Source organism: Tamandua tetradactyla, chromosome 2 (assembly GCF_023851605.1).
Source record: "Tamandua tetradactyla isolate mTamTet1 chromosome 2, mTamTet1.pri, whole genome shotgun sequence".
Classification (NCBI taxonomy): domain Eukaryota; kingdom Metazoa; phylum Chordata; class Mammalia; order Pilosa; family Myrmecophagidae; genus Tamandua; species Tamandua tetradactyla.
In genome coordinates, this window is record NC_135328.1 from 177,563,365 (window position 1) to 177,583,744 (window position 20,380).

The following is a 20,380-nucleotide window of genomic DNA, read 5'->3' on the forward strand; positions in this document are numbered from 1 at the left end:
AGCTGAGAAGAAATGGCTTTGGGAAGAATGGGTTCTTACAGGCCCGTAGTTCCAGCCTCTTCTCCCCTTGGAGGAGCACTTGTAAAGTGGAGTTTGAGGACTCAGACACAGAAACCAGTAGCAGTGAAACATCGGATGACGATGCCTGGAAGTAGGCTTATAAATGTTCACACTTAAATCTGACCAAGTAAATTCAGCTTGTGTGTTTAGGGAATATACAAAAAAAAAAAATCATCCTTTTCCTTTTCCTTTTCTTATGTTGTTGAATACTTAATGCACAAGGGAAATAATCATATCCCAAAGAGAGAGCGATTGGCTTGTTTAGCTTTTGTTGTTGTTCTTCCCTGTTATCTGCTTAATAAAGAGAAGTTTGTGTAGTGGGAGAGATTTTTATAATATATGTATACACACAGACAGAATATATGGGGCGAGGCACAGGTGGGAGCTGGCAGTGGAGAGAAGAGACCTTGGTCTGCAGCAACAGCTTCTACTATCAGCCCTTGGGGCGCTCACCCCTGTGCTCAAGCAATCATTGTCAATGACAAAGTGACTATTGAAGTTATAATTGTATTAAATTAATGCTATTAATTTGGATATTTTATTTTATTTTTGGCTGCTCGGGTAACTTTAGCCCTTAACCAAGCATATGTGGTTTTCTTTTTTTTTCCTTTTTGGGTACAGCTGTAAAATATTTGGATATAGAAAATGTTGTGTTATTCTTGCAGCCTTGATATTCAGGGTGGATTGTAAAATATAAATTTTTGTGAGATTTCAAAGATTAAGATTATTTTGATAACATTATTTACAGATTTAAAAGATGTGGTTATCACGAGTCTGTTATGAGGGGGAAACTACTGCATAAAATAACTAACTTAGAATAAATATTTTGCATCAGTTTGGATTGTCTTGTGTAAGAAGTATATTTTCTTTAAAATGTGATGAATGGATTCTTTTACAGGGAAAATATTTTTAGAACTGTGGAGGAAATCTGAACTCAGACACACTTGTATCTCCTTTTAGCTGATACTTTTTTTTTATGCAGAAAAACCTGTGCAATAAATTACCAGTAATAAAATCAGAACCTCAGTTTTCCTTCCTGAAATAGTTTTTCACTGCACTGCACATGTATTTACCAACATGCACATTTTAAGGAAATTTTGTGCCTCCATTTTCCTCCTATCTTATTCACGGTTCTCTCGAGAAACAGAACCAACGGGGGAGTGTGATGTGTGTATGTAATGTGTGTGTGTGAGAGAGAAGAAATTTATTACAGGAATCAGCTCATGCAACTCAGAGGGCTGGCAAGTACAATTTCTTTAAGACAGACTGCAAGCCGGAAGCTCTGATATAGGTGAGGTTCATTTCCCCAGGGGAAGCTGGCTAGCTAATGTAGAGGCACTAATTCTTCTGACTTCTGAAATCCTCAGTTCTGACTTTGAAGACCTCCAATTGATTGGGTGAGGAGACTTCCCACATTGTTGAAGACAGTCTCCTTTGTGGACTATAGATGCACATCCACCTACAAAATACCTTCACAGTAACAATCAGATTAGTGCTTGGTTGACCAAATAACTGGAAGCTATAACCCAGCCATACTGACACATGAAATTAACTATTACACCTGTTAAAACAAAAGCATGGGGAGTGCTATCTGGGTTGCTATTGGAAGGAGGCAGATTTTTTCATTTAACAAATACTTCCCAGCCTCTGCTGTATGGTAAAGGGGCTGTGCAAAGTTCTGGGGATTCAAGGAGTGCCCAGCGTAGTAGCCTTGAGAAAATTTAACACTGATAATAGAGACAAAACCTTAGGCCAAGATCTGATGACAAGTAGAAGTTAAACAACAAACAAATGGTAATGGCATCTTGGCCACCCCTACAGTATAGTCCCTAATGGGTAGTTTGTTTCTTTTAGTCCTCAATCGATATAGAGGACCAAAATCATATTCTAATGGGAGATAAGCAAAGGAGTAACAGACATGACTGCATGTTAGAAAGATAACTTATTTGTAGCAGGCTCTGGACCAGAGGGGGAGAAGCTAGAGGCAGAGAGACCAGACAGACATTCACTAGATTTGAAAAGCCAAGAGAAGGCAGAGACCCTATCCACCTTAACACATTATAGTCACTACTCTAGTGATATAAGTAATCCAAGAATGGTCCTTGGCAACAACAGTTGAGATAGGGCAGTAGGAACTATTGTCGCTGAATATAAAATGGCATCTATTTTAAGATACTGTTATATGTACCAATAAGAGAAAACTTGACAATTATGACTCCAGACTGTGAATCTTCATTTTATATTGTTAAAATATGAAAAGTGTGCATCTTAGAATCAATGAAATTCTATAAAATGAACTAAGAATGTATTGTTGTAAGACTATTAAACTTGGAATCAGAAATAAGTTGGGATTTGGGCTTTGCCACTTATTTGCTTTCTCAGAAAATTTCTAAAAAGTGTACCCTTTTTGCTTTTTCAGCGTAAATTATGCTATACTGAGGTTACATCGAAAAATTTTGTAACTTGCTGCTGGTAATGCATACTGTGCTATACTGTGGAGGAAGAGAGGAATGCCTTAAATCTAATTTAGAAAGATTTTCTTATTCCACATGGGGATCTATTAGTGCTCCTGCCACTTTAAAACCCAATAGATGGGGCGGGGGCGGGCCATGGTGGCTCATCGCTTGCCTGCGATGCCAGGGGACCCGGGTTTGATTCCCGGTGCCTGCCCATGTTAAAAAAAAAAAACCTAATAGATGCAGATACTGGGGGGGAGGGTGCTATTTGGCTAGGCGTTAAGAACTTGCCTGGCCCCTGGCCAGTCTCAGAGGAAGGGGTACCCTTTCTGGATTTGATTTCCTCAGCTATTAGATTTTCAATCTCTCAGAATTCTCATTCCAAGGGCTATGCTGATTGTTTTTCCCTCTGCAGGTGAAAAAAAAAAACAACAAGAATTGGGGGGTGGGAGTTAGGGAGAGACCTCCAGCCCCAGGTGTGACTTGATTGTGCAAAAGCTGTGGTTGCCCCCAGAGAGGCATGAAAGAGCTATTCAGTTTACGGGAACGAGATGGTTTCCAGGTGCAACACCAAAAAGGGAAAAGACTACCTCCTTTCCCAGGTGTTCTTTAGACTGGAGAATGATACTAACATGGGCTGTGTGTTGAAGAGTTGGATCTGCTAGATGCCCTACACTTGGGTATCTGCTTGGGAATACAGCAGCGAGCAAGTTAAGACTTCCTTGCCAGGGGCTACTAAATGACCAATGATGGATAGGTTTTATTGGACAAGCTATTCTAGAAGGCAGCTATTTCTCTACTAATTTAGATAGGGAAACCAGAGTTCCGTGTCAGGGACTTACCCAAGCTCAGGCAAAGAAGTGAAATAGGCTTTGTGAAACTTCAAGCCTGGGACTCCTAAAGGTGGCCAGCTCCCCCTACCCCGCCCATCTATTCTCCAGACCTGCCCAGACCTGTATTTGCTGCCCAGGGAGCTAAGGCTCCTCCCCAAACATTAACCTGAGGATCTTGGAGACCTACTATTTCCTCCCTGCCTCTTTTATCCTCCTCTGCCTTTCCTCTGCCCTCTCTCTTTCACAGGCCTCTGCTGATATCAGGAAAGGGTCCCATCCCATGGCATCCCGCTCTGGGAAGCCAGGCCTCCTGCCTTGCAAGACCTGTGATATGGTTTTCCGATCCTGTGCCCTGTTGGACATCCACACCCAGCGCTTCTGCATTGGCCGCCTAAGCCGGGAGGTGACACTTGGAGCACAGCCCTCAGTAGCCACTGAACCACCGGGACCCGCGGTAAGGGCCTTTTCCGTGGCCAAGGAGTGGGTATTCTAACGACCTTGACCCTCAGGATTCCTTACTCCACAGTCTGCCTTCAGGTTGTGTCACGAAAACTCCAAGGCCTCTCCGATCGGGCTAGAAAGTCGGCTCTAGAGAGGTTAACAGAGGAGGTACACCCGGCTTTCCCCAAAGGCTTGAAACCCTGAGCGTTCTTCCCAGACCTATAATGAATGCACGGATCAGATTACCCCAATACTGGGAACACAGAGGTCATGGTTTATCTCCAGGTACAGAGGCTGCAGCTGTTACTGCAGGAAATACGACCCTGGGTAACGGAGGTCCCCAGGGGATCGGAGGGGTACTTGGAGCGTTCGAGTTCAGAAGCGGCGGCTCAGGACCCCACCTCAGAAGCTGGGGGGAGTCCCAGCGAACGGCTGCGGGTGCTGCACTGGACTACCGCAAGTCGCGTGGCGGAGACCAAGGCTCAGAGACACGCCCTGGAGCGACGAGGCGAAGGTGAGGGAGAAGGATACTGCGGCTCGGTCCCGCCAATCACTCCTTGGTTTAAGGTTGCTCAAATCCATCCTGACCCGTTCCCCTACCGCTGCAGAACTGAGCTGGCGCGTCCAGCATGGAGCTGGGGCCGGGGCTGAGGGAGGAACAGCGCCTCTATTCGTCCTTGAGCGGGAGCTTCGAGAACTGCGGGCAGAGGCCGGGCGGACGCGGGAAGCTCTAGAGGTGTTAGGGGCACGCGCTCAACAACTACAACAGGAGTCAGGGTGAGGAGAGGACGAGGCGGGATACACTAAGAAGCCGCACCTGCGAGCACCCGGGGGCTCGCAGAGGGCGGTGCCCCACGTAGCGAACTCTGGAAGGGTAGTGATTGGGCCGAGAGGCGGAAGCCTGGTGGGACCAGACAAAGCGAGGCAGAGCCGGACGCGGAGTGAGGGCGCGAAGGTCCTGCTCCGGGTGGGTGATGCCAGCCCCACCAGTCGTTCTCCCACCCCAGGACTCAGGCGAACGCCTTGCGAGAGGCTGAACTGTGTTGCCCGGTGCTCCAGGCCAACCCAGGGACTCTGGCTGCCGAGATCAAGTGAGATCGGGACCTGGGGACTGGTATGGGACGAAGGGCTCGATCAGGCCTGTCTCTGCCTTCCTATTCCTCCCAACCTAGGGTCCTGCGAGAGGCGTACGTTCGAGGCGGGGGCCGGGACCCTGGCGTTCTGGGCCAGATATGGCAGCTACAAGTGGAAGCGACAGCACTGGAATTGCGGCGGTCGCGGGCGCGCAGGGGTGAACAGGAGGGTCCAGCTAGTAGGGTGTTCTTAGCCCTGGGGGGAGAAGGGGTGTAAGGGAAGGCGACTTTGAAAGGGTAACTATCTGAGCAGAAACCCTGAGATAGGAAACTGGGTGGTCTCTGTGGCTGTGGCTAGCATGTGGGTTGACAAGTCCAGCCTTATCCAGAGAGCCCTAAGGCCAGAGGGCTGGTCAGAGCCTCATCCGGGCGGGTCTCCGAAGAACAGAAGTTATAGGTCAAACTTGTTCCTCCCAGGAGGAAGGGCAGGTGTTCCCGGGGAGCTTCTGGTGGTTGAGACTGAGAACCAGCACCTGGAGGCGGAAATCCTAGCCCTGCAGATGCAGAGGGACACGGGTCAGGCACCCTGGGGTCAATAAGAGCCCCACTTCACCCCGTCTACCCCTCCCCAGTAGGCTGGGCTCAGAGGAAGTGGGCAGAGGGACCAACCATGGGAAATGAGACCCGCGTCGGTCTCCGAGCTCATCTCTGTGTGCTCCTGTATCTGATTCAGCAGATCGATTTGCGGCTCGGCTTTTAGAGGTGGCCCTGTTAAATAACAGTCCATTCCTGCACAGGGGCCCTCTAATTTCTTTTACTCCTAGGGCCCTCGGAGCCGCGACTCCAGGTCGGTCCCAGCCCAAGCCTGAGGGAGAGGGGAAATCCCCCACTCCTCCCACCGCTGGTAGCTCCCCCGCTGCAGCTGCTTCCATACTCTACAGACACCCTCTTCTTGGATGGCATCAGGATGGCTGTGAGGACCCAGGGGATTGGCTGAGGGCAGTTCTGATCTGTGGTTGGGGGGGGGGGGGGGCATAAGGAAGCATGAGGAAGCTTTCTGGAGAAGTTCCTCTGTTCCCTGGCAGCCACCTCTTGCTGAAACCATGGTCAGGAATTTGGGTGTGGACCTACACTTTCTCCGGCCTGCATCTGATGTGCTCAGTCCTGTACCCTATGACCCCAGGTGAGGTCTCTGCCCTCCTTTGACTGTCATCGGTGACTTGGTCACCAGCCAGGAGCTACCTGGGGTTGGGGGAGTTGGGCATGTGTGTGCTTAAACCTGTATTCCCCAGGGCTGGCTTGGTCATTTTCTATGACTTCCTGCGAGGGCTTGAGGCCTCTTGGATTTGGGTGCAGCTAACAACTGGCCTGACCCGAGATGGACAGGATACAGGCAGGACAACAGCATTGCCCCCAGCCCTTTGTTTGCCCCCGCCTCCAGCTCCTGGGCCTGTGGGAAATTGTGCCATCCTTGCAAGCAGGCAGCCTGTGCCCAGGTGAGTAGGAGTAATCCTGACTTTGGAGCTCTTTACCATAATTGAGACTTGTCCCACTATTTGCTTCTCAGTGTCATCCTCCTGGCTCCTCATCTGTATACAAGACCATCATCTCTGAGCCCAAGAAGGGAACGTAGCACTGGCTTCCAACCGTTCTTTTTGGTTGTTCTGCAGACTACCACCCTCACCATCAGTATCTTTGGTCTGTGAACTGTGGGGCTGGCAGGGGCTGGCAGGAACTAGGGCATCCCAGCCAAAGGCCAGGGCCTCACTGGCACTATTTGACGGGGATCAACGGATGCTAAGTGGCCGTTGGCGCCTTCTACTTCGGGCCCTTCCACTGGACCCAAGCCTTAGCCTTGGGCAGTTGAATCCAATTCCCCAGGTGAGTGTGGAGGGTGGGGACTGTGTTTACTCCTCCAGAGTACAAGTGCAATACCATTTCACTTCTCCCCAGGAAGGTCAGGCTGAGCTCTTTCTGCGACTGGTAAATGCAAGAGATGCAGGTGTCCAGACACTGACAGAGATCAATCCAGCAAGTGCCCACGAGTACCAGTACCCAACTCCGGTGAGGCCCAAACTTGAGATAGTTAGCAAGCCCTTATCAAATTCTTGCTGTGCATTAACTCATATGATCCTCACATTCCTGTAGGTATTATGTAGCAGAAGAGGAAATCAAAACACAAAGAGATTAACTAGGTTCATAATAAGTATTGTCTAACTCCAGAACCTGTGCTTTAACCTCTACTAACTAGGGACCTCCCTTCTGTTCCACAGGTGTCCAGCTCACCTTCACTCAAAGCTGACTCCCTTGGCCCCTCAGCTGGCTTTGCTGAACCCCCACCTCCTGCGGAGGAGCCACTCAGCCAAGTCAAAGATGGAGATAAGGGTTTTGGCATCCACCATAGCTTTGTCCCACCCCCATTGGGTTCCTGATGATGAACATGGGGTATTTGAGTACAATCACAGCTTTACCACCTTTACAAGTACTTGAGTTTTACAAAAGAGAAAGCAGGGCTGAAGAATGAGTATGTCAGGTATTTACAGCGTTGCACAGCAAGGAGGAAGTTCTTTGAAAGGTGATAGCCGGCTAAAGAGCTGTAAGGCCCCAGCCCACTAAAAGGGCTAAATACATTTCATTCCAACCTGTTCTTTTGTTAAAGCCATTCTCATCATCCTTCTTCAAATTCCAGCTTCCCCGGAACTTCCTCTGGGAAGCCCTCCAGTTGCTCAGACTCCCCAAAAGCAAGGAGCTCCTATAGCTATTGATACTTATAGCTTCCAGGGCATGGCCCCAGCCCAGTGAAGTTCCACCCAGTAGTGCAAGACCTAGCCAAAAAAAGATATAGAGCCCTGGTCCTAGATACCAGACCAACAAGAGGAAGTCAAGGTACTCATGTTGTGACAAGTATGACTCTGTTGACTTTAAAAAAAAAAAAAAAAAAAAAGCCCGAGAAAACATTGTGTCTGATGCTCCTTTTTTCCAGAGTATAAACAGATGATAAAAAATTAATGGGGGGGGGGGAGGATAAAGGGTAAAACACTTAGTAGATTTAAATACTAATGGTCAATGAGAGGGAGGGATATGGGTATATAAGATGTATGTTTTTTTCCTCTGGAGTGATACAATGTTCTAAAAATGATCATTGTGATGAATACATAACTATGTGATGATATTGTGAGCCACTGATTGTATGCCATGTATGGCCTGCTTGTGTGAAGATTTCTCAATTAAAAAGAACCCAGGGCTTAAAAAAAAAAAAAAATCTACAGAGCCTTGAACATCCAATACAAGAGCATCTTCAATAAAGATGCTCAAAGCCCTCCAGGATAAGCCAAAAACCCTAGTCATGAGATATTACAACTTGCCCCAAAAAGGTCCATTTGTTCCTGTTATTTTGAGAGGAGAAAAAAACCCTGAAAAGTGGGGGTGACTTGGGGGTCAGCAAAGCTCCCTCTGCATTCAACATAGGATGTTAAAATAGCAGGTTCTAACTTATAATCATGTGCAACAAAGTAGCACTGTAGGTGTCAGAATTGTTCAATAAAATCCCCATTTTTTGTAATGTAGGACACTGTAATTCAGATCCAAATAGTGTCCAGTGTGTAGCAGGTTCTCAATCTAAGGGTCAGATCAGAGGTAGCTCAGCCAGGATCTCATCAGTAGTGTACCCTGGACACCAGTGAGGGTCCAAGGGATGGCATTAGCACCAGTATCCTGAGCACAAGCACCCTTGGACTAGACAGAACTGCTGGGCTGGTTTCCATTTTCCACCCCCACATATCACAACTGCTCCAGGCAGCACAGGGTCGCAGTGTAAGACCTTTAAACGCAAGTCCCTACTAGGAGCCTTTTAATGCTTTTATTTGTAAGTCAAAATTGCAGACGGGATTAACAATTCCAAGCACTGATAGATTTCAACCTCTCAGGTAGAGAAAATAACCATTGTAACTCAACTAGCCAGCCTCCCACAGAGATTATTCCAACCATACCCAAAAATGCCCATCAGTCAGTCCCTCAGCCACTTTTGAACCAGAGACAGACCACCTATTTTCCTCAGGGATCAATCACTCACCCCAAGTTTTCTTCAGAGTTTTTTCCAGACCAAGATTATGGCCCATTGGAGAGTAGGTGAGAAGACAGCTACCATTAAAGGCCTGGCTAGAGGCTGCAATCAGTTCACAACCAAAGTCCATCATCCAAACAGCAAGGTCTTCAAGTTTTGTCTTCACAGCTCTGATCCAGGGACAGCACCACTGAAGATTTGTAGAGCAGGTGGATTCAATCAAGTATTTAAAACTGGAAAAAATATAGCACCAATGGAAGATAAGGGGCTTAAGGCCACACTTGAGTTGATAACCTCCTCATCAAACAGGAATTGGGAATTAGAACATCCAACACAGAAATCAGTACAGAAGGCGGGATGAGGGGAAGTACCTTTGGCTACTATATAAAACCTGGATTCAGTCAATAATATTTAGGAAGAAAACATCACAGCCTCAATCTTTGCTTACAATCTTTATTGAAGTTATACAAAAAGAATCCCCAAACGTGAAAAAATACATTATATACAAAATCCTTTCCCTCAGAAGAAAGGCTCTGCTCCCTAATTTAACATGCAGTGCTTTCAACTGTAGCTCCGGCCTCCACTGTCCCCTCCAGAGCTGCCCGGCTTTCAGCCTGATTCTCAGCCTGGAAGACAGAGAGCCTAAGTATAAATAACCTTGGTTTAAGCCATTCCATCTTATAAAACTAAATAGGACACAGAGGAAATGAACTCAGGTTTCCAAATTCTGTAATAATAGGGCTGACTGAGCCAATATTCTTTGAAAGTAACAAGCAGAAATCAAGTATCTTCTCAAACACTTGATTAGAGGCACATAGGTTATATGTCAGAGAGACATCCTAAGCTCCAAAACCAAACTGTTTCCTATAGCAATCACTGCTTTATGAGGGTGGCACTCAAGCAATCCAAATAGGCATAAGGAGGGGAGCAAACACTTTGGAGGGCTAGTTTCTTCCAGGCCCTGAGAACAAGGAGAAATGAAGCAGGAAGCCAGTCCCTGCTTAACTGCCCACCTCCTCCTCCATGTTTTCCGAAACTTCATTTCCACTGGGGACAGCATCCCCACTGCCTCCATTCACCTCTGGCTCTTGTTTGGCTTTCTTTGCATCATCTTTCCGGGGGCTCTCTTCCTCTGGTTTCCTCTAAAGATATAATTGTGAAGTCTTCACAATATGCTTAATGTTTTTAAAAGACAAAACAGTATCTCTAGCTGCAAAACATTTCCTTAACCCCTGTGGTACAAAGATCCGACCACCAGGATTCAAGCTCTACAGGTCTGTCCATCTCCAAATGGAAAACAAGGGGACAAATGACAATACCCTGCAAAATAAATTGGCCTATCCCAACACATACATACAAATTCAGTCTCTCTAATGGAAGGGTTGGTTGTGGTGATGGTGAGGAATAGAACTGAGCAGTAACCAAAGCATAGGTTTCCTCTTGAATGAGGAAAAATAGGCAGAAGTTAGACCCTCTCACAAGAGAAAAGAACTATCACAACAGGAGGCAAGAAGGCAGAAGACTCATAGGAGTTTAGGTCTGTTGCCAAATGATACTGTCAAAGCAAATCTGTCAGGCCTCCTAAGATGGGGTGATCTAGCCAGCCAATCCTTGATTGTCCTTAGCTAAGAGAGGCCAGGAGAGCCTGCTAAAACAGGTATATGACTGAACACTATCTTCATTCACATATTCTCACCAACCTTGCGAATGAATGTCTGCAGCTTATTGTACCAGCTATTATGAGTCTATATAGGAAAGGCACTCCTCACGTATCCTTTGGGATTTTAAAAAATGCAGGCAAAAAAAGGAAACCACCACGTGTATTCACCTTCTTTCTGACAAGGTGGGAAATATCAGTCACACAATTTGACGAGGAAGCACCATCTGTTGGCTTTCTACTGGCAATCTGTCAAAAAGGAAATCTTTATTAGCAATGTACAAACCACATCTGAGACAAACACTTGAGGCCTAATGTTAAATGATAAAATTTATTTGAATACCCACCATGGAGACGGAAGAGCTTCCTCCACTAGAAGTGAAACCTGAAGTAGAGCTTTCCACCTGGCGAAAGATGACAAACCCAAGTGGGTTTCTAGGAATAGAACCCACCCCATAGTCCTACAACAGGCATCCAACATCCAAGCAAGTGATTAAAACCTGAAATGCTATGGACCTTCATAGGATCATCCACCCTACTCTGCTCACTCCGACATCGGTAAAGTATGGATTTGACCTCAACATTCTATATCTTATCCTCACCTGCAGAGTACAAAACTCCTTGACATCCTAGCAGTCAAAAGTATAGCCAGGCAACCTGGGGTTGAAAGCCCTCAATGCCTTATTCATCTATTTAAGGGCTCTCAGAGATGGGAATAATAGTTTATAATTCTTAAGAAATTACTATTTGGGGCGGGCCACGTTGGCTCAGCAGGCAAGGACGCTTGTCTGCCATGCCAGAGGACCCGGGTTCGATTCCCGGCGCCTGCCCATGTAAAAAAAAAAAAAAAATTACTATTTGTTGGGTACTATCAATAGCACTTTAGATACTATATGGTCACACATATAACAAATAGTGGAGGTGGAATTAAAACCCAATCTGGTCAAGAGCATTATTCTCTCAACCACTATACTATCTGATAGAATAGTAGCTGAGCTTTCATATTCCTTGACTAACTCATTCCCTGGAAACAAAGTCACTAACACCATGATGCCTAAAACAGTATCAAACATGCTATTATGAAAACTTTTAAGGAAATGGAACCAACCAGAGTAGCTTTCAGAGCCAATTCAGCTACATTGCCACTATGCTGGGACTCCTTTGCATCTTCTATCTTCTCTCTAATTTCAGGTAGCAGTTCCTTCAGCTCCTCAATTTCTTTCTCATATTCAGTAGATGATCCTTCAGCCTCTTTCATCTGCTCATTTAGTACAGCTACAAAGAACAGGCTAAAGTGATCAGTACCAATTACCACAACAGGATCCATTTTGTTTTTACCTTGGATACACCCAAGATGATCAAGAAACAGCTGGTGATCACTCACCCATTCTCTTCTCAATAACGTCAATAGATTTGCTGAACTGTGCCACTGCCTCATCATACTGGGAATTGTACCCATAGGCCAAGCCCAGCTGGTAATGGGTCTCTGCAAGGAGACGGTCATGGGCTTCTAGGTACTGCTCTTGCAAGTTTAAGCAAGCCTGGAACTCTTCCACAGCCTGAACATAATTCTCTAATGAAAGGAAGAGAAACAACAAGTAAGTGGAAAATTCAGACCCATTCTGCAAGAATTCTTCCTTTTTTCACATTTTATGTTTGTAGCTTCCCCAAAACACTTGCCTATAAAAAATGTCAAGATGACCAACAAAATGAAAATAAGTTCATTCTAAATGAACTTAGAATAATTGTTCATTTCTCCAGGGACTACATAGGGAACCCAAAACTATACTCTCCCTTTTAAACCCAGTCACCCACAACTTATGATCAATTTATCCGGATTTTAAGAAATCTGTGAGTTAAAACTAGGGGTTAGGGGTAGGTGAAGGAGTTCAGGGATGAGTGAAATTGAAAATATATTACCTGATTCAACACTAACTTCTCCAAGTTTAAGATGTGCCTGTGCAGCATAAAGCTGTGCTTCTTTTGTTCCTTGCCTAAAAGGAGGAAAGTTGATAAGAAACCTTAACAACACTGTCTAACCCTAACTGCTTTCTATTTTTAATCACCAAGCTCCCAACCTGTTCCTAGAAACATAGAGATTTACCTTTTAAAAATGATCTTTGCTAAATCCAGCATGTCCCAGGCAAGCTCTAGGTTCCCAATCTCCTCCTCTTCATTTTCTAAAAGAGACTAAAGTACATCCAAAACACTGGCATTTAGATAGAAGTAAGGCAAGCATCTTTAGATTACAAATCTAAATGTATAATTTAGTATTAAGTCTTAAGAAAAAACAAAACCTTGATACAGGATTAGAATTTTGGACTTTCTCCCTAAAACCTACAAAAGTTTCCATACTAAGACCTGTCAATGAGATGTTAATCTGCCCTAATGAACGGGAATCCTGGGATCAAATAAATGGATCTGTCCACACCGCCCATTAAAAGGGTCCCTCAGTTCTTAATGAAAAAAAAAATAATTATACTAATCATACCTACACCAGTAAGCCACAGTTCTATAAGAAAGCAGACAATGGTACTGAATGAATAATAATTCACCTTATTTTCAACTACTGAATCATTTGGTGTTTCTTCAGCCTTGTCATTTTCTTTATCCTCCTCTTCTGAGCCTTCAGTTTCTGCAAACAAATTCCTCTGTATTGAGAATACATACTTAAGGATATCTTCTAACTAGTCATAGATTCCATAAGACATCTTTCAAATAAATTATAACCTGAGGTAGGACAGACGCTAATTCATGTCAGTCAACATCTGAACTGGATATATTCAGTGGTTACAGCCTAATTCAAATCTAATTGAGATTTAGAATGTATATTCCAGTACATATCCACAGATCAAACCGTCAGTGATTAAAAGGCTGAGTATTTCATTGATAAAAGTCAATCTGGATGATTTAGATCAATACAGATTAGCTACTTAGCTACTTCTGCTTATTCATTGGCTAAAAGCAACCATCCATCAGCCAAAAGCAGGTAGAGGCCTCAGTCAATTTTCCTAATGTCTTTAGGCCACAAGGCCACTCTAGATAATATTAATAGCCTGAGAAGTACCAAAAGTTAAATTATTCCACTCCACTCAGAGCAAGAATGCTCAAGAAGCTAGCTTTCCCACAACAGAACTGTGGAAAGAAAAGCACAGCCTTTATCAACGCTCACCAATGAGCAAGTCACAGACTCCAGCCAGCTCCTAGCATGCACAGAATTTGATGAGCAATGTCACATAACCAGTTATTTTATAATGGTACCTTGTTAAGAACTCCTTTTAAATCTGCAGCCACACTGACACCATATTTCACCATACTGACATTCACTCATAAGTCAACTGCCTATAAGGACAGGCTGATGATTAAAAGCTCTGCACTTAATTGGCACCTTTTCAGTGACAAGATGGCTTAGTGTTCAGAATGTCAAGTGATTAAAATGGGCTTTTTGTACAAATAATTCATAAATTGGTTATAATGTGCCTATCTCTATATCCATCATTAAGCATTTTAACACCAGAAAAGAGCTCAAATATTAAGCTGTAACAACCTACTATGAAAATGTAAATATAGAGCCATGAACACAAGTTAAAGGTCTTTTTTCTGCTAGCAAGTTTTAAGTTATGGAATAAGCACAGATAATTCCTATCTATGAATTCCTAGGGCAAACTAAAGTCCCCTCAGAGCCAACCAAAAGTTACAAGCTAATCAACCTCAATAGCAAACAAATCTGTTCTATGAAATGGCTTACTGTTATCCTATTCCTATTGACTCTGTTAATTCGATGCTGCTGAAATATAAACAACCACTACAACAACCACCATCACCATTATCTTTTCATGTCCAAATCTCCCAGTGGTTTGTGGGAAACAAACTATTTTGCCTGTAACATGAAGCCTATCATCCAGAATATACAACACAGCCAAAGTGGAGCTAGATAATTCTAGTAACAGACTAAAAACAAATAAACACGGCATCTTTTCCTATCGCGCCCTATCCATGATACTAGAATGCTGGATGATAGCACCTATTATTTCGATGTTTTACATCACGTTTTTAAATTAAAATTCTTACAATAGTCTGAAAAGAACACTGGTTTCTCTTGAGGAACCTGCACTACCTTCATGAAATGGTGGGGGAGCTAGGTTAATAAGAAAGCCAATGCTTTAAAACAGACTTTCCCAACCTGATAACCTATACCCAAGTACTGACTGGAATGCCCTGATGTCTTAAGAGGTCTATGAAGCCCAATTGTTTCCCAAGCTTCTTTAAAAACGGATTATTTTTGTAATATGCCTGTTATTATCCTTCTGAAAGAAGGAAATGCTTTTTTATAATATTTCTCTGGGCTTGTAAGTAGCCTCTTCAAAACAGTATGGGCACAAAAGTGCAAGCCACAACTTTTGAATGACTCTTTGGGTGCATGGGCTGGGAATTGAACCCGTGTTTCCTGCCTGGTAGGCAAGCACCCTTACCAATGAACTACTTGTGTACCCCTTAAATAACTTTAAAAGGAAAGAAAAGGCAATCTTTGAGTTACCTGCTGACTCTTTGGTTACGCTAGCATACCTACAGGAAAATTAGGTAATCATAACAGACTGGCAGGTATAGTCCATCTGAGCATAGTCAAATTTTATGCTCTATAATTTCAAAATTTTATTCACTTACCAATCACATGTAGAATGACAATTAGAAAAAGAGCTGACCCATTATCTTTATTAAGGATATGGACAGCCCAAGAAGATGTGAAAGCTGGTAGGCAAATGGAGTTTTAATTTTTAGGTGAAGAGAAAACCACAAGATTTATGAAAGTTTGTGTTGCCAGGTAAAGCACTAAGGCCGACAAATAAGAGATTGAGCCCTAAAGTCAGACTATCTGGATACTCCAGCCCTTCCCCTACATGAATAGGACAAATTACTATGGCTCTTTCCTGTCATTTTTCATTTGTAAAATATGGAAAGCAGTACCTTCTTTGTAAGTAGAACAGTACTGGGGCACTAAATATTAAAAAATGTGACATATTTGCTGAGGATTCTGTAAATAATGTTTTTAAATGGGTGCCCAGGAAATTTCTCATGAGAGACAGGGTAGGAAGGGGACACATGCTGCCTTCCTCACTAAGGCAGCACATATTTCTTGAATCAAATCTAGCTTTGGATTCTAGTCACAAGTCACATAACCTCTAAGCCTCAATTTTCTCATACCTATAAACAGAGTAATCTTACCTACCATAAAGTGTTCTTTTGGAATTAAAAGTAATGTATGCAAGAGAAGTCTAACAGGGCGGACCACGGTGGCTCAGCAGGCAAGAATGCTTGCCTGCCATGCCAGAGGACCCGAGTTCGATTCCCAGTGCCTGCCCATGTTTAAAAAAAAAAAAAAAAAGAGAAGTCTAACAATGTTTACTTGTGATCCAACTGAATAGTTTTTTAAACAAACTATGAGAAATATGACATCTCTGCTTTATCTTATCATTTAAGGTCCAATTTAAGAGAGTGAACCAGAGCTTTTAACTGTCCTTGGTCACAAAGTTCAAGACATAGTTTAAAGAAAAACAAGCAAACACTGAGGAATTCAGTTCTGTGCTTTTTCCATAAAGCCTAATAAGATCCCCAATGGAGCTACCACATGGCCAATTCACTTCTGATGATGTTATCATGCCTGTGGTGGCTGGAGTGCAGGGACCTGCACATAGGTAAAGGAAGGTTACCAGAATGTAGTGTAAATACTGATGATGACTTTGAAAACCTACAATTTAAGAGAATCGTTGACACAGTCTGGCAATTATACAAAGTTTTAACAATTAACAGGATATACCTGTGGTTATTAATGCCAATGTTAGATGATCCTCATAGACAGCAGAATCCTCAGATGATTACACAACTTAAGTCAGACGTGCCAATATGAAATTACTAATTAGAGGCTTATACATCTTGATAAAATTGAATAACAAGTAGAGTAATTCTATACAAAGCATCCACACTTTATAATGTTTAAGTGATAAAAATTCATGTTAGCAGCCAATACAAGCATGAAATGAGAGCAGAGAGCAGCAAAGGGGCTGGGCTAATGTTTTTTGTCTTTTTTTTTTTTAATTTTCTAAATTTTTGGCTGTTCTAACTAATGCAAATAAGCCTCTGAAACATTTATAGAAAGGAGTGCCAGAATTCTTTTAACTCTGGTGACAGAAGATTCAGTTGTTAACTGCCTTTATTTGAATGGCATGCCTGCTTAAGTGGACCAATTCAGTGGATTCTACTGCTGTTCCTGCTTCCTAAAGCAGAGAAAAGGAACCATGTGAACAGTAAATTAAAAAATCCGGAGGCATGCAAGTGAACATCCATTCAGCATTCTCTGCCAGCCTAGCCCACTACTTCCCTATCCCACCACTCATCCACCTTTTCCATTCCCCTTAGTTTGGCTAGTATAGCACAAGTTACTGGTAGCTAGCCAAGTCTCAGAAATCACAGAGAAGACCTATTTTGCAGTTAGTAAAAAGCGTTAGTTTATAAGCCAGCTAAAGACTTGCTACTTTTGATTTAATGTGCCCAACATATTATAACCTTCTTAAACTAACCCCCATTTTCATTTAGCCCTTTCCTAATCCAAAGGCAGACGGAAAATCCTGAATGGAAGGCTGACTTTTAACCATGATTAGTGAGTCAAATCCAGAATGTACTCCACCCACTGCAGCTCTTGCATATCCCGGTTACCTTCACCCTCTTTCATCTGTTCTTCTTTCTCTTGCATCTCTTGATTAGCAGCTATCTTAACTTTGTCATCAGGTGATTTCTCAGTAGCCTCCTGGGCTACCTTGGTCTCAACCCCATCTCCAGCTGCCTCAGAATCTTCTACAGACAGCTTAGTCTCCTGGCTAGGAACCAGTTCTGCCCTGACCTTCTCCTCTATTCCAGACCCATCTTTTGTTTCTGTCAGTCCTTCTGCAGAAGCTGTCTGTGGTTCAATACGAGTTTGGTCTCCTGCAGCTGACAGTTCATTGACTACACTATCCTTAGGGAGGACTGTGGCCTCCTGTCCAGGTTTCTCAGAGACTTCTGATCCAGCCTCTGCAGCCTCTTTTGTCACCTGTGGTGACTCTTCAGCAGGTGGCACTTCTTGTTCTACCAGCTGCTCCTCAAGAACAGCCCTCCCTGGTTCTTCTTCAGAGACAGCAGCTACCTGTTCCTTTAGCTCCTCCACACCCACATCCACTAACTTGACTGTTACATTTACAGGCTCTGCTTCTACCTCCACTGCAGTGCCCTGCTCTTCAAGGGTCAGAACAGGCTGATCTTCTGATGTTTCTTTTGGCTTTTCCTCAATGCTCACAAATACCTCTCCCTGCTTCTCCTGACCTTTTTCTCTGCACTCTTCTTCCTGAACATCTGTTTCAGAAACTGATTTTCCTTCCTCAGTATCTGGTACTTCCTGTTCTGGCTTCCCAGAAGTGACTTCAACTTCACTCAGTCCTTCTGGTGCTGCTGTTCCTTTTGCCTCTTCAGTGGTTTCAGTTGGATGATCTGGGGTTGACTGAACTTTTTCCTGCGGCTCCTCTGCAGGCTCACTTATATCCATATCTTCTCTTCCACCCTTCTCCATTTCAATCTCCTGTTCTTTATCAGTTTCGAGCTTTATAAGAGACTTGTCTTCTGTTTTTTGGGCTTCTTCTTTTTCTCCCATGGCGTCATAAACCTGTTCTCTCAACTCTTCCCTTGCTTCCTCTACATGGTTAAAGAACATGAAGCATAAATATGTCTTCGAGTTTAATGATAAAGGCATAAATGGAAACTAAAAATACATTCCCTTTAAACCCTCAAACAGCCTGGCTTATTAAGTTTTAGCAGATGGCCTAAAAATACCTGCCCCCCGCCCCCGCAACTCCCTGAGAAAGCACAAGGAGAATCCCAGATAGCACAGCAAAAGAAAACCAAGCTCCTTAAATTAGGTATTATATTACTTGAACATTCTGAATATCAATTAAGGTAAGAGATGCCAAATTTTTCAAATTCCCTTTCACATTATAGCTCATCTGCTATGTAAATCTCTAGTTGCCAAACTCAGCTTAGAAATTAACATTTAATTCTTTTTCTCAGATGCAAAAAAAAAAATTTTTAAGGGTTCCAAAACTACTACTACTGAAATGCAAAAACTGTTTTACAAATTTGCATCTGAAAAATATTTAGGGTTGTAATAATATTTAAAACATCAATTGAAATAACCAGATTTGTTGGAGAAACTAAATTATCCTCTTACAAAAGCCTGCTGTCAGCATTAGTAATCATCTAACCCCCACTGCAGTTTCCACCAGATGCAGGTGTCACCGTAGACATCTCTCCTAAGTTGTTTAGCATGAGGAGGAGATGTCTAGGGTGAGGAGTCTTATTTCCACCATCTGTGTATGCAAGATATATACAACGCCGCGTCTCTTGAATGTCACATGCAATTCCACATACCATCTATATTATCATTATTTTCTACCAGAGACTCGTCTTCTGTTTTTTCTCCTTCTTCCTCTTCCACATGCACACCTTCCAGGGCATTTCCCAACACACCATTCTCCATTCTAGGACAGCAACAACAACAAAAAGCACCAAAGGTGTAATAGCTAGAATTTAAAATAATTTTTTTATGAGACAAAAACTTCTAATAAAAATTATGGCTATAGTGCTGACAATCAAAGCTACAGGCTGAGCCCCCAATCTTGGGGATTGTTCATATGCAACTTAAGCCCACAAAGGATAGGTCAAGCCTACTTAAAATTAGGCCTAAGAGTCACCCCCAAGAGAACATCTTTTGTTGCTCAGATGTGGCCTCTCTCCAGCCAACACAAAAAGCAATCTCACCACCCTCCCCCATCTACATGGGACATGACTCCCAGGGATGTGGACCTTCCTGGCAACGTGGGACAGAAATCCTGGAATGAGCTAAGACTCAGCATCAAGGAATTGAGAAAAACCCTAGAATGAGCTGAAATTCAGCATCAAGGGACTTAGAAAATCTTCTCGACCAAAAGAGGGAAAGAGTGAAATGCGATAAAGTGTCAATGGCTAAGAGATTCCCAACAGAGTCGAGAGGTTATCCTGGAGGTTATTCTTATGCATTAAGTAGATATCACCTTATTAGTCAAGATGTAGTGGAAAGGCTGGAGGGAACTGTCTGAAAATGTGGAGCTTTGTTCCAGTAGCCATGTTTCTTGAAGATGATTGTATAAGGATACAGCTTTCTCAATATGACTGTGTGATTGTGAAAATCTTGTGTCTGATGCTCCTTTCATCTACCTTATCAACAGACGAGTAAAACATATGGAATAAAGATGAATAATGGGGGAACAAATGTTAAAATAAATTTAGAGTGAAATGCTGGTGATAGGTGAGGGGGAGGGTGGGTGGGGTATGGTATGTATGAATTTTTTTCTGTTTTCTTTTTATTTCTTTTTCTAAATAGATGCAAATGTTCCAAGAAATGATCATAATGATGAATATGCAACTATGTGATGATATTGTGAATTACTGATTATAATATGTAAAATGTAATGATCAAAAATTACGAATGTTTGCGTTTGTTTCGTGTTTTTTTTGGTATTTAAAAAAAAATTATGGCTATAAGAGCACTGCAAGAAATAAGCATAAAGCTCTCATCCAACCAACTGAAAAGCACTGATGAGTCGTGTTAAATGAACAAGGCCTGTATGTATGTATCCCCTTTATAGTAAGGCCAAAATATTTCCCAAATTTCATGTCCACGCACATTCCTCTATATAGCCAGTACTATCCTGGCAATATTCTGGTGGCAAACAATC

At 43.2% G+C, this 20,380-nt stretch overlaps 3 protein-coding genes across 13 annotated transcripts in view; 2 read left to right on the forward strand and 1 right to left on the reverse strand.

Annotated features, from left to right (window-relative positions):
* GPBP1L1 (GC-rich promoter binding protein 1 like 1) overlaps positions 1-901 on the forward strand; it is a 71,881-nt gene extending 70,980 nt beyond the window's left edge. For all 7 annotated transcript variants that reach the window (XM_077149825.1, XM_077149824.1, XM_077149823.1 and 4 more), the window contains one exon: positions 3-901. In XM_077149825.1, the coding sequence (XP_077005940.1) occupies positions 3-155 (153 nt within the window). In that variant the 3' untranslated portion in view covers positions 156-901. The remainder of the gene's footprint in view (positions 1-2) is intronic.
* A 125-nt stretch (positions 902-1,026) lies between these two features.
* Positions 1,027-17,294, forward strand: CCDC17 (coiled-coil domain containing 17). The gene is made up of 13 exons (XM_077149832.1): positions 1,027-3,803; positions 3,887-3,958; positions 4,076-4,304; positions 4,399-4,567; positions 4,798-4,881; positions 4,963-5,081; positions 5,344-5,454; positions 5,688-5,836; positions 5,949-6,046; positions 6,156-6,359; positions 6,534-6,744; positions 6,817-6,927; positions 7,137-17,294. The coding sequence occupies exons 1-13, from the start codon at positions 3,630-3,632 to the stop codon at positions 7,293-7,295; spliced, it is 1,890 nt and encodes a 629-aa protein (XP_077005947.1). The 5' UTR covers positions 1,027-3,629; the 3' UTR covers positions 7,296-17,294.
* The window catches only part of NASP (nuclear autoantigenic sperm protein), a 74,651-nt gene continuing 63,610 nt past the window's right edge, over positions 9,340-20,380 (reverse strand). For 2 of the 5 annotated variants that reach the window (XM_077149814.1, XM_077149815.1), the window contains exons 6-16: positions 19,035-19,144; positions 17,295-18,302; positions 13,139-13,218; positions 12,688-12,773; positions 12,504-12,577; positions 11,968-12,156; positions 11,692-11,858; positions 10,931-10,987; positions 10,755-10,832; positions 9,940-10,068; positions 9,340-9,552 (exon numbers count right to left, since the gene is read on the reverse strand). In XM_077149814.1, the coding sequence (XP_077005929.1) occupies positions 9,472-9,552; positions 9,940-10,068; positions 10,755-10,832; positions 10,931-10,987; positions 11,692-11,858; positions 11,968-12,156; positions 12,504-12,577; positions 12,688-12,773; positions 13,139-13,218; positions 17,295-18,302; positions 19,035-19,144 (2,059 nt within the window). In that variant the 3' untranslated portion in view covers positions 9,340-9,471. The remainder of the gene's footprint in view (positions 9,553-9,939; positions 10,069-10,754; positions 10,833-10,930; positions 10,988-11,691; positions 11,859-11,967; positions 12,157-12,503; positions 12,578-12,687; positions 12,774-13,138; positions 13,219-17,294; positions 18,303-19,034; positions 19,145-20,380) is intronic. The other 3 variants (XM_077149811.1, XM_077149813.1, XM_077149816.1) reach the window with 2 other exon arrangements.

What these genes read in the sequence shown, in the direction of transcription:
- CCDC17 (XM_077149832.1), top strand. Translation starts at nt 3,630, where the DNA reads ATGGCATCCCGCTCTGGGAAGCCAGGCCTCCTGCCTTGCAAGACCTGT. An exon ending in TAGAGAGGTTAACAGAGGAG is followed by an intron (nt 3,959 to 4,075) that starts GTACACCCGGCT and finishes GTTTATCTCCAG; the next exon opens with GTACAGAGGCTGCAGCTGTT. An exon ending in GCGGTCGCGGGCGCGCAGGG is followed by an intron (nt 5,082 to 5,343) that starts GTGAACAGGAGG and finishes TCCTCCCAGGAG; the next exon opens with GAAGGGCAGGTGTTCCCGGG.